Raw genomic sequence first — 16,244 nt, forward strand, 5'->3', positions numbered from 1 at the left:
GACGCTATATGCAATATTTAATTACTTTTTATATAAATAAAAAATATAAAAAAAAAAATTAAACTTAACGTACTTATCTTACTCATACCCCGGAGTTAACGGAATTCAATAAAAACACGGCGTATAAACAGATTGGTCCCGTTTCTGTCAAAATTCATTTCTAATGATGGGATCCATGAGGAATCGATGGAACTCTTGAAATGTCCTTTTCTCTCCATACATATTATACAGATTTTTGTATTTTCATCAACAAATCAAACATTTACATTTAAAAAACTGACATTTGATGAAGTAGAACTGCTCATACTGATCAGTATGGAACTTTTCAACGACGCATAGTTTGTTAGGCAAATTAGGTTTTCAAGACACATTTTTGTCAAGCTCGAGATCTGATGCTGGAATCAATGAGGAATCGAGGAAAGTCCTGAAATATTAATTGTCCTCTTCGCCGTGTTTGTTAAGCAAATTAGATCTTCATGGCAAATTTTTATTTCTATCCTATTTATTAAATAGAACTTGTGTTTAAAAATAACTGCTATCTATGTTTTTCTAATCTGCTGCTTTATTTCATGCATGGTGTTAAATAATTTATTTTAAATACAGTCGAATACCCTACTGCGGGTATCTTATCAGTGAACCATATGGCCAATCTGAAAGGTGACAAAAAAAAAAATTACTCGTACCTCCTTTTCTACATAATTAGTAGGACGCTGACTTTTTAATTTCATTCTATGTATATTCTATGAAATCCAAAATCAACAATAATCTTTCACTGGTCTCCCTCATTGAAATCGGGTTTTTTTTCTTAAAAATTATTTCGTCATTTCCGAACCGATTCCGAAAATTATTTTCTTGTTTTACGGGGTAAGTTGTTTACGGGTTGAGCAACTTTTACTATGGGACCAACCCCGAAATCGCGAAAAATATTGGCTGTTTCATACATTTTGGCTGTGTGACCTTGACATTTTCTATAGGACAGTAAAAAATGTTTCTTTGACTTACGTAGGTATTTCACGTTTGGCGAGTTGTCTTGTTCGTGAAGTCAGTCTTGTTTCAACTTGCCCACACCTAGTTCACTGGCTGGCTACTCCCTTGTCAGCGGTGAATGTGTTAAGTAAGTTAAGCTTACCTGGTAATCCGTCTGTTAGCATTACCACAGGCACAGTACCTACTCGTAGCACCAAGATCAGGGGGGCTAGCCAAGATGACAATTGTACTTCGACAAACGCCAAACTAAAACAATAAATATATGGGATAACAGATGCTACGAAAAGTCACGTGACTTTCCACACATTACCTATTTAAGTTTCGATTAGCGTTTTCTATTAACGACTGTCACCTTAGCTAGGTCCCAAGTAGGGAATGCAAACCGGTTTTAACCGAAACCGAAAAAACCGGTTAAAACCGGTTTTTTGACGGAAACCCAAAACCGGGTTTTTAGAATTTGAAAAAGCCGGTTTCGGTTTTATTCGGTTTTTTATTTAAGTACCTTAGTTGTATGTTTTATTCATTATAAGGGTATAAATCGGTCCTAAACCGGTAAAATCGACATCAAATCAAATAATGTGGTGTTGTGTTAGTTTGATCATTTGTAACGCTAAATGAATTTTTACGTTACAAAATACAAAAATACGAAAGATTTAAATAATATAAAGTACTGGCAGTGGCAGGACATCCGTGCTGGTGTACGAATTGTATAGTAGTACTTTTTAATAAAAATGGGTATAAAAGGTCTTACTTATAATTTTATTATGCGATGCGTTGTAGAAAAATTCCACGTAATCAATTATATCAATGGCAGCTTTAGAGTCTTTTGTTGGTTCGGTGATAACGACATACCGACAACCTTTTTTTGAGATTAATAGTACAAATACTAATTAAAGTTGATTATGGAGTAAAAACAAAGCTTGTTTCATTTATTTCCTTCTTTACAAATCCATAATAACTAGCAAATATTTTATAAAGGAAGGTAGTAACAGTAAACGATTTACTTCTTGAATATAAATAAATAAAAATAAAATAAATAAATATTATAGGACATTATTACACAAATTACTTGATTAATTAATTATTAATATATACTAAAAGACAGCGAAAAACTTAGAGCAAGATTTCGGATTGGGCCATTTGATTTAAGACAAATAACATTAAATTATAAATTGATACTGTCATATATTTAAGAAATAAAAAAAACCGGCCAAGAGCATGTCGGGCCATGCTCAGTGTAGGGTTCCGTAGTTACTCTTCCGTCACAATAAGCTAAACTGGAGCTTAAAGTATAGTAAATTGTTAACCAAGGGATGAAACGGTACCTTTCACGCGAGTTAAACAAATAGGCAAATTTGCATAATCAGTACGTAATTAAAGTCTTTTTACTATGAAGGGGAAACTTTTTGCGATAACTCAAAAACAGCTAAACTGATCATGTCCGCTATAGTTTTCATTTAAAGTCTTTCTTAAGCTCTACTTCCACGATTTTTTTCATATTTTTTGGACCTATGGTTCAAAAGTTAGGGGGGGGGGACACATTTTTTTTTTCTTTTGGAGCGATTATCTCCGAATATATTCACTTTATCAAAAAATGTTTGTTGAAGACCCCTATTAGTTTTGAAAGCCCTTTCCAACGATATCCCACACTGTAGGGTTGAAGCAGAAAAAAAAATTCACCCCCACTTTACGTGTAGGGGAGGTACCCTCAAAAAAATTTAAATTTTTAGATTTTATTGTACGACTTTGTCGGCTTTATTGATTTATATAGCCATGCCGAATTTCAGCTTTCTAGTACTAACGACCACGGAGCAAAGCCTCGGACAGACAGACAGACAGACGGACTTGGCGAAACTATAAGGGTTCCTAGTTGACCACGGAATTTTAGGGTTCCGTAGTCAACTAGGAACCCTTATAGTTTCGCCATGTCCGTCTGTCTGTCTGTCTGTCTGTCTGTCCGAGGCTTTGCTCCGTGGTCGTTAGTACTAGAAAGCTTAAATTCGGCATGGCTATATAAATCAATAAAGCCGACAAAGTCGTACAATAAAATCTAAAAATTTAATTTTTTTGAGGGTACCTCCCCTACACGTAAAGTGGGGAAGAATTTTTTTGCTTCAATCCAACAGTGTGGGGTATCGTTGGAAAGGTCTTTTAAAACTAATAGGGGTCTTCAACAAACTGTTTTTGATAAAGTGAATATATTTGGAGATAATCGCTCCGAAAGAAAAAAAAATGTGTCCCCCCCCTCTAACTTTTGAACCATAGGTCCAAAAAATATGAAAAAAATTGTGGAAGTAGAGGTTAAGAAATACATTAAATTAAAACTATAGCGGACATGATCAGTTTAGCTGTTTTTGAGTTATCGCAAAAAGTTTCCCCTTCATAGTAAAAAGACTTACTTTAATTAGGTATTGATTATGCAAATTTGCCTATTTGTTTAACTCGCGTGAAACGTACCGTTTCATCGCTTGGTTAACAATTTACTATACTTTAAGCTCCAGTTTAGCTTATTGTGACGGAAGAGTAACTACGGAACCCTACACTGAGCGTGGCCCGACATGCTCTTGGCCGATTTTTTGCATTAGTTTAAGTATATCTAGTTCTCAAGCTTAATCAACTATGAAGCTTGATAACAAGTGATACAATTTTTGTTCATTTTTATAAATAGTAGTTTAAAATTACGATTTTCAGAAACTAAGTCACTATAAGGCCACTTTTTGACCAAACTGCTTTATTATCGTTTCACTTAATATTAACCCTTTACCAGGCTGACAGTTCAGAAATGACAATGGAATGTCAGTCTTACTCATCTAAAATAATCTTAAATTGTAGTATGTATCATATTATTGTGCAATAAGTTCGTAGATTTAATACTTAACTGTAGTTTGTTCTGTACATAGTGTAGTGTTCATATTGTTTAATAGTTGCATGTAGTCTATTAGTTAGTCGTAATTTGTATTTCTTTGCAGATCGGATACTCCACCGAACACTGTCTATGACCGTAATAAGATTCATATACTAGCCGTGTCTTATCCAACCTCGACATTGGCAGAATCATCAACACCTTGATGGAGCCATAACACGAAAAATTGATTGATTGAAAATAGAACACATGTTTGAAGTGCTTCATGTGGGAAATATATATCCCTTAGCCTGGTAAAGGGTTAATTAGATCAGTTTCGTTTTACAAACCTTAACATGATGTATGGCCTTTAGAGTATTATGCCATTTTCGTATTAAAAGGCGAGTAGGTAAATTATGTTAACCATTTCTTTCGAAATGAAAACGACTCAAACAATAATGGGTCATTTTATTTGCATTTGGCCAACGTGTTTCGCTTGCGTCTGCGCAAAGAGAATTTGAAATAAATTAAGCCACATAAATTTACTGCCATCTTTCGACACATGATTAAAACTTTTAGAACGCCATTCGACTTTGATCCTTATTCTTTAATGATGCCCTCGCCGCAGTCACACAAGGCTGAATCTTACCATCCCCACCTGTTTAAGAAATAAATGCAGCGACCGTTGTCCGTTCTGAGTCTGTTAAGACGGCACCATAGTTTTCGAACCCTGGAAGCTGGTGTGGGGGGTCCACGATTCCCGAGCGAGTTTGGAGCTGGAGTTTCTGGGTGAAAGAGAAGCTGCTAAGATTGAGTCCGCTGCCTCATTACCCATTCGTATGGAGTTCTGTTACCCATCTCCTCAGCGACTGAAGTCCCGAAACCCGTCATGTGTTGCTACGCTTTCTAGAGTTGCACATTTAGCGACAACAGCAATACTTACTGCTGATACAGTAAGCAGCGTGATCGCCAACTAATCCCAGGTTTTATAATGCCGACATTATAACTGTCTGTGCGACCGATCTTTCATTTTAGTGTAGTCTGTCCGACTTCTAAGATCAAGTTCGCCATACATTTATTATAGCGTACTTGGTCTTAGAAATACGGACAGACTATACACATTGATTATCGAGTATTAAATCGAGTAAAAAATTAAATACTTAAATAGGTTAATCGAACTATCATTTTAGTATCTGGGATACAAAAAACAGAGCTTTGGCAACGCTTATTAAATCATACATTTTGTAATTATTGATTACTAAGTAATAAAGCACAAGGGGTAGCTACACGCCCTTTACTTATCGCCGATGTATTGTGCACATAGTTATCTGCCATAGACGTGCAAATCCCACTATAGGTAAATTTTCATTCTATTATCTATTGGATACTATTTCGATTACGGTCTACAGTCAAAGAAGTAATTTATCCGTCGGCCACGTTTTATTCTGTTTAAGTACATGCTTGACATTTTCAGTAAATTTTTAGCGAAAAGAAAAAAGTCGCTAATGGATAAAATCAGTAGCCAAATATTGATCTTGAAAAAAAAAGTCAATAGAATTTCTTGATAATTATTAATATTTCTTTTTTTTCGCCTACACATAATAACTAATAATACAAATGATTCTCACAGGCAAAATGTAAAGATTGACAAGTAGTTAGGTTCAGTTTCTTTTGGGTTTAGAGGAGTAATTCTAAGAAAATCATAATATATGCTGGAGATAGTAATTTAATAGCAATAGCAGTTTGAATGGTTAGTAATCATCAAATGAGTGTTTCAAAGCAAAAATCAAATATTGGTGAGGATATTTTATTCCATAATACAGCATAAGACAAACCGGAATGTCACATTTCGCATTTTCAATATTTTTTGATTCTCGTATCATAAAAATAAAAAAAGACTATTCACCACACGAGCCACAGTGTATCCTTGGATATTAGGTTTTAACAATTTCTTCTAAATTATTATAAAAATGCTAAGTTATAATTAATTGTGTAAGAGCTGAAGATTCTGAGCACTGTTTCCCTGTAGGTAGAAACACTTCTCAAAATGACACCATGTTTATCTAATACATACATATACCTAAGTTACAAGAATAATCTCGGTTCGCCGTGAGATAACTGTAAATGCAGACTCCTCACGACTGGCCGCCATCAACCGTCGATCGGAACTATCGTAATGGAAATACATAACAGCTTACTCTACCTCGTTAACTCCAAAAAATAAACTATCATCATACAATAAGTCGTTCAAATAAGTGGAATATGCACAAAACAGGTGATACCACCATACAATTGAGAGGAGCACGTGAAAAATTGTTATAGTAAAAAGTCAAAGCGATGTGAACAGGCTACTGGCGGGCCTCAGGTCCACCTGCCTCCCCGGTCTGATTGAATCAAAGTCAGCAGGTATGAAGTAACTTTAAATACTTTATTACGACAACTTAATCAACATTATAGTACACATACAAAACATGTTATACTGTGATTCGTTTTATCACGTGTTAGCTACATACCTATCCACATCACGATGCGCGACACAAAAGTGTCGTATCTTCTCGTTTACTGATAATTATTAATTATAAACAAAATTGTATTTTTGCATAAACTTTACACGCTATATTTTGTTCAACGTCGTCAGGGATCGAACAATCAGCGCGGGCGAGCGAGTTTAACGTCCCGCGCACGATGCGAGCTCGGTCGCGAGCCGACGACGTATCAGTAAGTAATACATTTATGATTCCGCACATAATACATCGTATTTATAGCAAATAAAGTTAAGATATCTTAAACCATAGTCTCTTTCAGTGTTGTGTGTGGGGCACGTTAGCGGCTGGCGTTCTTGAGCTGGTTGGAGAGCCAGTCGAGCCCCTCGTACAGCCCGTCGCCCGACGTGGCGCACGTGGCCTGGATGTACCAGTTGCGGTTGCGCAGCGAGTGCAGCCCCAGCTTGTCCGTGATCTCCGCCGCGTTCATCGCGTTCGGCAGGTCCTACAACACCACAAGTGCGAACACTCATCAACCGACAACTCACAACTTTACTCCCGACCCCGCTGCGTCTATTCATTATGGAAACCGTTTTCTTACCGAGTAGAAAACTTAAAGCTCTTGCAGATGGCAAACATATTAAAGTTTACGAAATATTGCCCATGGCATGACATGGCATTGTATTGAATTTTTTCAATAGTTATAGCAACGATTTTTTAGATACCTATATAACTTATTTACTTAAGAGGATAATTTTAAGTTGGTATTATATTTTTATGATTTTTAAACGTCTTTCTTAGTCATTTTGCCAAATAAAATAATGACACGGTATTTTTATAAAAATGCTCTTAAACATAATTCCTATATTAATATTCAAAATTCGGCTAAAACTCATTTTTTCATAAAAAAATCGACATTTGAAGTTTTATAATATCTTATCGCTAAAGTTACACATAAAGACAGGTATTTTTTTAGGAAAACTTGAGTTTAAGCAGATATAACAAAACACGTGCTCATTATTTTTTGCTGCTTTCAAACATATACTCAAACCAGCCATTAACTAGCAAGTTGCTTGAGCATCACTTTCTATAGGAGTTAGAAGATTTAGTAACTTTTTAGTACTTTGAAGGCCATTTTCTCCTAACAGGTTGAGTTTGGGCAGCTAAAAAAAAATACGTGTCCGTTATTTTAGACTACTCTATAACATATATCAAAATGAATCAAATCGGAGTCGGACAGTTGGGTACCCTTCCTTGTAAGTGATTTACTGCCTGGACTAATTCGGGAAAAATCAAAGAAATTATGTTAACTACAGTCTATTTATTTCAGAATATTTTTATCTAAAAATAAAGAAATTCGCCCTAGTCATGTCAACCAATTTATGTGTTTTTTGGTAGAAAATTAACTAGGTCTGCACCTAGTTGACATGGCACTATGCTTGTGATGCTCAGATAGATTTTACGATTTGTACTGCTGACGCGATTGTCGTCTGAATGGCCAATATGGCATCAGTGGTTGAATTATAATGAACACTCAAACCAGATTGCTTTAATAATAAAAAAAAATGTGGGTCTTAGCAGTCAGCGCTACGTCATAGGTTCTTTGTAGAAAGCCCGGTAGATTTAAATTATGCATTCCTGAAGCCAAAATACGCAAAATATTAAATGCTCAAATACATTAGCATTTTTTTATCGATATTACAATAAATAAATATTATAGGACATTGTTACACAAATTGACCAAGCCCCACAGTAAGCTCAATAAGGCTTGTGTTGAGGGTACTTAGACAACGATATATATAATATATAAATATTTATAAATACTTAAATACATAGGAAATACCCATGACTCAGGAACAAATATTCATGCTCATCACACGAATAAATGCCCTTACCAGGATTTGAACCCGGGACCATGAGCTTCGTAGGCAGGGTCACTACCCACTAGGCCAAACCGGTCGTCAAATGACACAATGTTTCACAATGTTTGATGGACAATGTTTCTGTACATGGAAGTAAACTATGTTTATAAAACCAGCACCTTATGTAAAGTTTTAGGTGCTAGTTTTACGGATATAATTTACTCTACTACTAGTCTTTTTTAAACGGGGCGACATATTCGGTCAACCGAAAAAGCTCCTTAATAAATGAAAAAAAAAGGACAATTTCTAAGCATATAAAATGTCCTGTCATAATTTTATATTTTTCTAAGACTATTTAGGCTAAACTACATCAGGGAAACGCGTTATAATCCTTCTGATTTAACTGGAGTACCTAGTATAGAGAAGGTTCATTACCTGTTTGTTAGCGAAGATCAGCAGCACAGCATCCCGCAGCTCGTCTTCACTCAACATTCGCATGAGCTCCTCGCGGGCCTCACCGATACGCTCCCGATCATTACTGTCTACTACGAAGATGAGACCCTGAAATCAACGACAATTCGGTGAATACGATGTGTCGTAAGTGTAAAAGTGGGCAAGATGGCACACTGAGTGGGGAGCAAAACTGAGTGGATATAAAAATAATCCCATGTTCTTTTCTAGGTTATAAACTATCAATTTTTGATGGAGAAACAAACATCAAAATATACAAATATTATATGTGACCGAGGCAGGGAAAACGTCCCACTTTGTCACTTGTAATAAGGACGAGATTTCCTTGTATCTTTATGCTAAATAACCGTATGGCAAACGACAAAGTGGGACGTTTTGCAAGCCGCGGTCACATATAGATTTTCACATTTTTACTATTAGTTATATACTACATCAACTCCATGTAATAGTTATACAGTTTGCGGCCTGATTTTAAATGGAAGGTCATAACTCATAAGTCATGAATCATGATACAAGAAAACAAAGTATTAAACGGGTGTTGTGCGATTCTCAAATAAAATAGTAATATTTTGGATACAAATGCAACTTTATCTTTACAGTTCAAAATGTTCAAATCTGAACAGCTATGATTTTGGCAAGCTTTAATAGTTTTAAGACAGATATTTTTCATATCAAATACGTGACCGATAATTATTATAATGGTTTCGGAATTAAAGATAATGAAACAACGCTATACGTGTGAAAGCGATAACGATAGTGGACTGTCTGTTTCCTAATCAGTTTGATGTGTTTCCACCACCCTAGCCACCACAGATCTTCAATGACGCTTAAGCTCAAAGATAACTGAAGTACCTATGCAAAAGGGAAGCCATCGCGTATATGAACATTTTATGAGTGCGAAGAGATAAGCAAAAAATTCAAAACATTTTCACTTTCAGATTTCTGTAGCGTATCTGCGTCCCGTTTGAATGTACTAAATCAAGGTTAGCGGGCTGGAAAATACAAAGAGCTGCATTCAGGAAATATCATTTAATTATGATTAGTTCAAAAGTTAAGGGGACAACACATACAAGTTCAGACTTTCGAAGCAATTATTTCCAAAAATACAATTAAATCGAAAACTAATAAACTAATATACCTATCCAATGCTGCGCCATATGTTGATGTAAACTGGGTTTCTTTTACATATTCCTCATTGCCTTCGTTTTTGTATAGGGCTTATGCACAAATTACGACAAATTGGCAAATTGTTACATGTATGGAATTAGTTTTTGTATATCAATAGAAATAGTATGGGGAGTCATTTGTAAAAGTCTGAATTAACACATTCACTGCCAGCGCGCGCTACGCGGTACGAGCGTGACGCGCTACGAGCGTTACGCGCTACGAGCGTAGCCGATAACACGGTTTTTAGCGAAAGCGGTAGCGAAAAGCGCCCACGAACAGAGAACCCGCCTAGCAGTCACTAGCAGTAAATGTGTAACAAACAGCAAATGGTGGGGGGTCGCGTATGTCCAGTCATAAAAAAGGTTGAAAAATATTACACATCTATCTTAGAAACAGACTCATAGTTGAAGAAAATTAAATTCAAATGTATGGAAAATTTGGCATAATTAATGGAGAACTTTTATCTATCCGGATATGTAGGTTACAGCGTAAAGTTAAATTTTATCTACTCTCCCCCCCCTTCCGCAGCGAGCGTCACCCCCCCCGCGCTCTCGAATATGTCCCGGAGTGTGATATTTTGCACTTAAAAAATAAACCGTAAACGATACGTAACAAGTCTTTAAGAACAAAATAATCCTCGATAAATTTACTATAAACCTCTCATACAAACAAAAGCGATATCACTTACAGTTTCAGCGCAATCTGCCACCAAATACGAATGTTTTTAATAATTTGTCCATTTTTATTTACTAATCGTTTAGTTTTTTCAATAATTTCACACTTTACCGCCAAGATATGTATGACAAAAGTAAAGAATAGAATATTCTTTTTATAAAGGTATAATTCATTTCTAAAATCTTTCATTTACTGTTTCTATGCTATTTTAAAAATTCACTATAATCAGAACCAGCACAGATTTGTTTGCTTTAACAAATTAGTGGGACAGGCGAAGAATGCTATTATTTTGGCAAAATTGCTGCCTACATCGTCTGCTGCTCGACATCATTTTCAGCGAGTCTTTCACCAAGTGCAAAGTTGGAGGAGTAACGTATTACCGCCGGAAGAATGGGGCTGGAAAAAAACCGTCAATTGCCTACTTCCCATTTTAAATACGGAGCCGCCAGCACCAGCCTCTATATTAAAACTAATAACGTGTGGTTGCAAACAAGGCTGTGGTAAACGATGTGGATGCGTGAAAGCCGATTTAAGATGTACCACTATGTGCAAAAATTGTAGAGGCCAGAGTTGTGTTGTGTGTGCGTAGTCGAATTAGATGTTGAAGAAGAATAATGCTGATTTTTGAAGTACTTAGATGTCATAATAGTTATACATAAGTAATAATAGTATTAGTAAACCTAAGAAAAAATAAACTTAAGATTAAGAAAGATAAGTTAGTTGGTTTTATTTGCAATTTGCAATCTTTCTCCGGCAGAAAATAGGGCCTGAGCAATTTTCAATAGATAAGAAAAAACCTGAACAAAAAATACATCAATGGAACTCTCGAGGCCACACTAAACACACCATTCACCATGTATCATACTTAGTTCCGTTTTGGGGTACATTTTTAGAACTTTTTTTAAGGTTCCATACCTAAAAAGGAAAAAACGGAACCATTATAGGATCACTCGTGTGTCTCTGTCTGTCCGACAGTCTGTCATAGCCAATTTCCTCCAAAACTACTGGACCGATTGAGTTGAAATTTAGTACACATATGTAAATTGATGACCCAAACACGGACGTGTAACGTAAATGAATCAATTTTAAATATGGGGGCCAGTTTTGGGGGGTAAATTCGAAAAAAAAAGAAAAAAAAAATTCAAGCTATATCGTGTGACATATCAAATGAAAGGGTAGTTTATAAAAATCTCTAATATATTTTTTTCATAATTTTAAATTAATCAGTTTTGAAGTTATTTAAGAAAATAGGCGAAAATAAACCATGTTCTCAGCCCCCCCTTATCTCCTAAAATACTGGGCCTAAAAATTCGAAAAAAATACAGAAAATAGTTCTATATCTATAGATTACAGGAAAACATATAAAAAGTATATGATATTTAAAGTAACACCGTTTAACGAGTACGAATGCTTATATTTCGCTGAATGGCCGAATGAATTAAATTTTTAAAATAGCATAGCAACAGTAAATGAAAGGTTTTAGAAATAATTTATACCTTTTTATAAAAAGAATATTCTGTTCTTTACTTTTGTCATACATATCTTGGCGGTAAAGTGTGAAATTATTGAAAAAACTAAACGATTAGTAAATAAAAATGGAACAATTATTAAAAACGTTCGTATTTGGTGGCAGATTGCGCTGAAACTGTAAGTGATATCGCTTTTGTTTGTATGAGAGGTTTATAGTAAATTTATCGAGGATTATTTCGTTCTCAAAGACTTGTTACGTATCGTTTACGGTTTATTTTTTAAGTGCAAAATATCACGCTCCGGGACATATTCGAGGGCGCGGGGGGGTGACGCTCGCTGCGGAAGGGGGGGGAGAGTAGATAAAATTAAACTTTACGCTGTAACCTACATATCCGGATAGATAAAAGTTCTCCATTAATTATGCCAAATTTTCAGCTTATTGTATTGAACTATACAGACAGTTGTTCCTGTGTCACAGGTTTTTTCTATGTATATAAGTATGTATTTATCTATTTAAGTAATGTATATGATCGCCTAGTACCCATAGTAAAAGCTTTGCTTAGTTTGGGGCTAGGTCAAACTGTGTAAGATTGTCCCCAATTTTTTATTTATTTAAAGTCCTAGATTATCGAGGTTTCACTTTAAATTTCAGCAAATACCACCAAGGATATTAATATGCATACAATATTCCCGTGGTTCCAACCCCTATTACACATCATTAAAGTAGATGGAATTTCTACATAAGAATGTGTTATTTCACATTATAAACCATCTTCTAGGCTCATCACAAGTTCTATGATTTAGCTCCATACTAATCAGAATAAAATAACTGTTTGATTTACTAACCTGTGTGTTTTGGAAGTAATGCCTCCACAGTGGTCTGATTTTGTCTTGGCCACCGACATCCCACACGGTGAAACTGATGTTTTTGTATTCTACAGTTTCCACATTGAATCCTGAAATTTTTTAATGCAAAGTTAGTAAAAATTATTATAAAGAATTAGTAGCCTAATTTTCATTGCCGCATTTGATATAATACTTATTTTTTGGTGAGTAAGAGTATAAGGAGACCATTTTTTTTACAGACACCAGAAGATTAAACCTATTAATATACATATATTATAATTTATAAAACTTAAAACTATTAATATAAATAAAAAAATTGTTAAAACTATAAATTCTAAACTTATAATTAACAAATGTTTACGTTCTGATACAAAAAAAAATATTTAAAAATTTCTTAAATCTAAAGATTAAAATATTTTCTGAGAATAAACACATTTATTATTTGCATGTGCCTGATGCCTCAATGGGTGTTGCTTGTACCATATAGCCAACTTGGAATGTGTGTCAAGAATATGATATTTTCAAAACATTGTTACACTGGCATACTTTTCTGTATTTCGATGAAAACTCTAAAACATTAAATTAATTTTCGACGACCGGTTTGACCTGGTGGGTAGTGACCTGCCTACGAAGCTGACGGTCCCGGGTTCAAATCCTGATAAGGGCATTTATTGTGATGAGCATGGATATTTGTTCCTGAGTCATGGGTGTTTTCTATGTATTTTAGTATTTATAAATATTTATAATATATATTGTTGTCTAAGTACCCTCAACGCAAGCCTTATTGTGCTTACTGTGGGACTTGATATCAATTTGTGTAATAATGTCCTATAATATGAAAAGAAATAAAAGAATAAATAAATAAAACTTGCATTCCATCTATTGTTTCTATAAATGAAATAGATGAATGTTGAAGTTATAACAGAGTTAAACAGAAAACAAAAGTGAAATGACTCACTCTTTGTGAAATGACCAAAACACTTTAATGACCAAAAATATAGCGATAAACTAAGTAACTAAGTTTATACTTAATAAACTAAGTAACTAAGTTTAAACTATATGGCAATAATTTTATTACCAAGCCTCAGATTTTTCATTGCATGGTAGAATGAAAGAAAACAATGGAGTTGATATTAAAACCAAAATTGAACTCATAATTATACTCATACATATAATTAATACTGAAAGTAAATTATAAATGAAACAAATATTGTGAATTGAACTAAATTATATTTTAAATAAAAAAACTGCCACACAAAATAAATAACATTAAGAAAGCTCCTAGTTTTTAATATCCATACAGCATGTAGATACTGGAATGAGTGCTTCAAAATCTTGACAAGGCATTGCATGTGTATTGTCTATTTCAAAATTACAATTGTATAATGGCCTATTATTCCATATTTTATGGAGTAAAACAGGTTCTATATTGGTTGAAAATCCACTTGTGACTTGAAAAAGATTGTTCTACATCAATGGACGTTAGAGTTTTATATTCTAGTACTCACTCAAATTGTTGTTATAATGAAGTCTGATTTCTATTGAGTACTTTTTCTTACTTTTTTTACAGTTCAAACAGGTCAATGTAAAAATAATATACTGAATATTTTCATTATGATTGGCATAACACATATATGGCAACAGAGCCATCACCAGTGATCGGATTTCCCGGTGCAACACTGTGGGATAACAAGTAGTTTGTATGCATTTTTTTATGTTTTGGTATTTTATTATTATATGCATATTATAAAAAAACCTATACCTAAGAGTTAAGATGAATAAAGAAAATACTAACCCTTATTATATGCACAATGCACATACACTTATTTTCCAAACATATTTATTTTACACAACAAAATGTTACTAGAATTTACTGAATGTAATATAGCCAGTAACTTATTCAACAATATAAGTTGTGGAATCCCAGAGTATATCCATATTAGTATAATGTTTGAGGTCATTCACCCCGTGTTGCACCGGGAAAACCAATCACTGGCCATCACATTAACAATCGTGTCCTCTGTGGCGATTGAAGAAATACATTTTTTACATTGAATATTAACTTGTTGATTTCTTCATGTTCTGATCGAATTGTTCAGCAAAACAATGGAGTGTGTGTGCAAAATTTTACCTGCTACTTTTTTTTAATTTTACCTGGGAGAAGCATGTATGCAGCACTATCCGTGCAAAAGAAAAAGTATTATGAGACTAAGAAAATTTCTGAGTATGAGTATGAAGACAAGTTAAATTTCAGTTTTATTATCAACTCCATAGTTTTCTTTCATGTTAACATGCAATAAAAAAAATCCAAGCCTTGTTTATTACGAACTACTAACTACCCTATATAAATAATAATAATATTTATCTAACTGCCCATGTGGCAATTTAACTAGTAATATTCCTTGTAAAAATCTTATTAGTAATTATACTCATAATTACTTAGTATATTAGAAATAGCAGCTGGATAACAATGCTAATAATAACATATTGCAATATTTGAACATAAAACTATAAACTGATCCAAACCTAGATAATTGTCCGTTAAGTAGGTTAATTATATCTACACATCCTGGCTCACATGCATGTGACTATTAAATATTTAGAACATACCAAAACAGAACAGCACAAAATAAGAAGCTAATTTCTAATAACTAATGCAAGCTACAAATTGAGGTTATCAGTCAACATATGTTGAAGAAGCAAATTGTTTATAACTATCGTGTACATACTCACCAATAGTTGGGATTGTTGTAACAATTTCGCCTAGTTTCAGTTTGTACAGAATTGTGGTTTTACCAGCGGCGTCGAGACCGACCATCAATATTCTCATTTCCTTTTTGCCAAATAGGCCTTTAAATAAATTTGCAAACATATTCCCCATTTTTCAGCCTTGTATGTATTCTGTAAGAGAAAGTATTAATGAGTAAAAGTGAGCCTCTGTGAGTCATCCTTCCATAAGTCTACACGTAAATCAATGATAATGACATGGCAAGTTGCTGGAATCCCACATACAAATTCAGACTAAATCCACGATAAAACACATTTCTTTCCTCTATAGAATACCATAACAAAAAAAATATATTGCGTTTTATTGAAAATGACCTTCGGGAGAGCGTCAGCCCTTACACTTCCAACAATGATTGACTAGCCAACACCGTTGTAGGAGCTGCGGTCACCACCCTCAGGTTGTAGCGTCGTCGCAAAATCACTATTACTGTTCACTGATTATAAATTGATTTTTTAAACACTTATTGAGATCATAACTAAGAAGTACTTACATTTCCACACCAAAATACCTTCACTAACGAGAAAAAAACGCTATACTTAAAATGAAATCTCAGAAATCCGCTGGATGTCAAAATGGCGGCGAACGTGGAAGTTATTCGTGCTTATGCCACGTATCGTAGAAAGTGGCCAGGAGCAATAACGTTTTTAATAAAA

At 34.4% G+C, this 16,244-nt stretch overlaps 1 protein-coding gene across 2 annotated transcripts; it reads right to left on the minus strand.

The window, feature by feature from the left end:
* Nucleotides 1–5,620: 5,620 nt before the first annotated feature.
* On the minus strand, nucleotides 5,621–16,226 carry LOC133533282 (ADP-ribosylation factor 1). 2 transcript variants are annotated; one of them, XM_061872241.1, is made up of 5 exons: nucleotides 16,082–16,226; nucleotides 15,537–15,704; nucleotides 12,804–12,913; nucleotides 8,610–8,735; nucleotides 5,621–6,817 (listed from the first exon to the last, which is right to left on the minus strand). In XM_061872241.1, the coding sequence occupies exons 2-5, from the start codon at nucleotides 15,682–15,684 to the stop codon at nucleotides 6,653–6,655; spliced, it is 549 nt and encodes a 182-aa protein (XP_061728225.1). In that variant the 5' UTR covers nucleotides 15,685–15,704; nucleotides 16,082–16,226; the 3' UTR covers nucleotides 5,621–6,652. The 2 variants fall into 2 exon arrangements, with proteins under 2 accessions (XP_061728225.1, XP_061728226.1); XM_061872242.1 differs by lacking the exon at nucleotides 16,082–16,226 and adding an exon at nucleotides 15,906–16,024.
* Between the last annotated feature and the right edge of the window lie 18 nt (nucleotides 16,227–16,244).

The sequence above is a fragment of the Cydia pomonella genome, unplaced genomic scaffold, assembly GCF_033807575.1.
Source record: "Cydia pomonella isolate Wapato2018A unplaced genomic scaffold, ilCydPomo1 PGA_scaffold_147, whole genome shotgun sequence".
Classification (NCBI taxonomy): domain Eukaryota; kingdom Metazoa; phylum Arthropoda; class Insecta; order Lepidoptera; family Tortricidae; genus Cydia; species Cydia pomonella.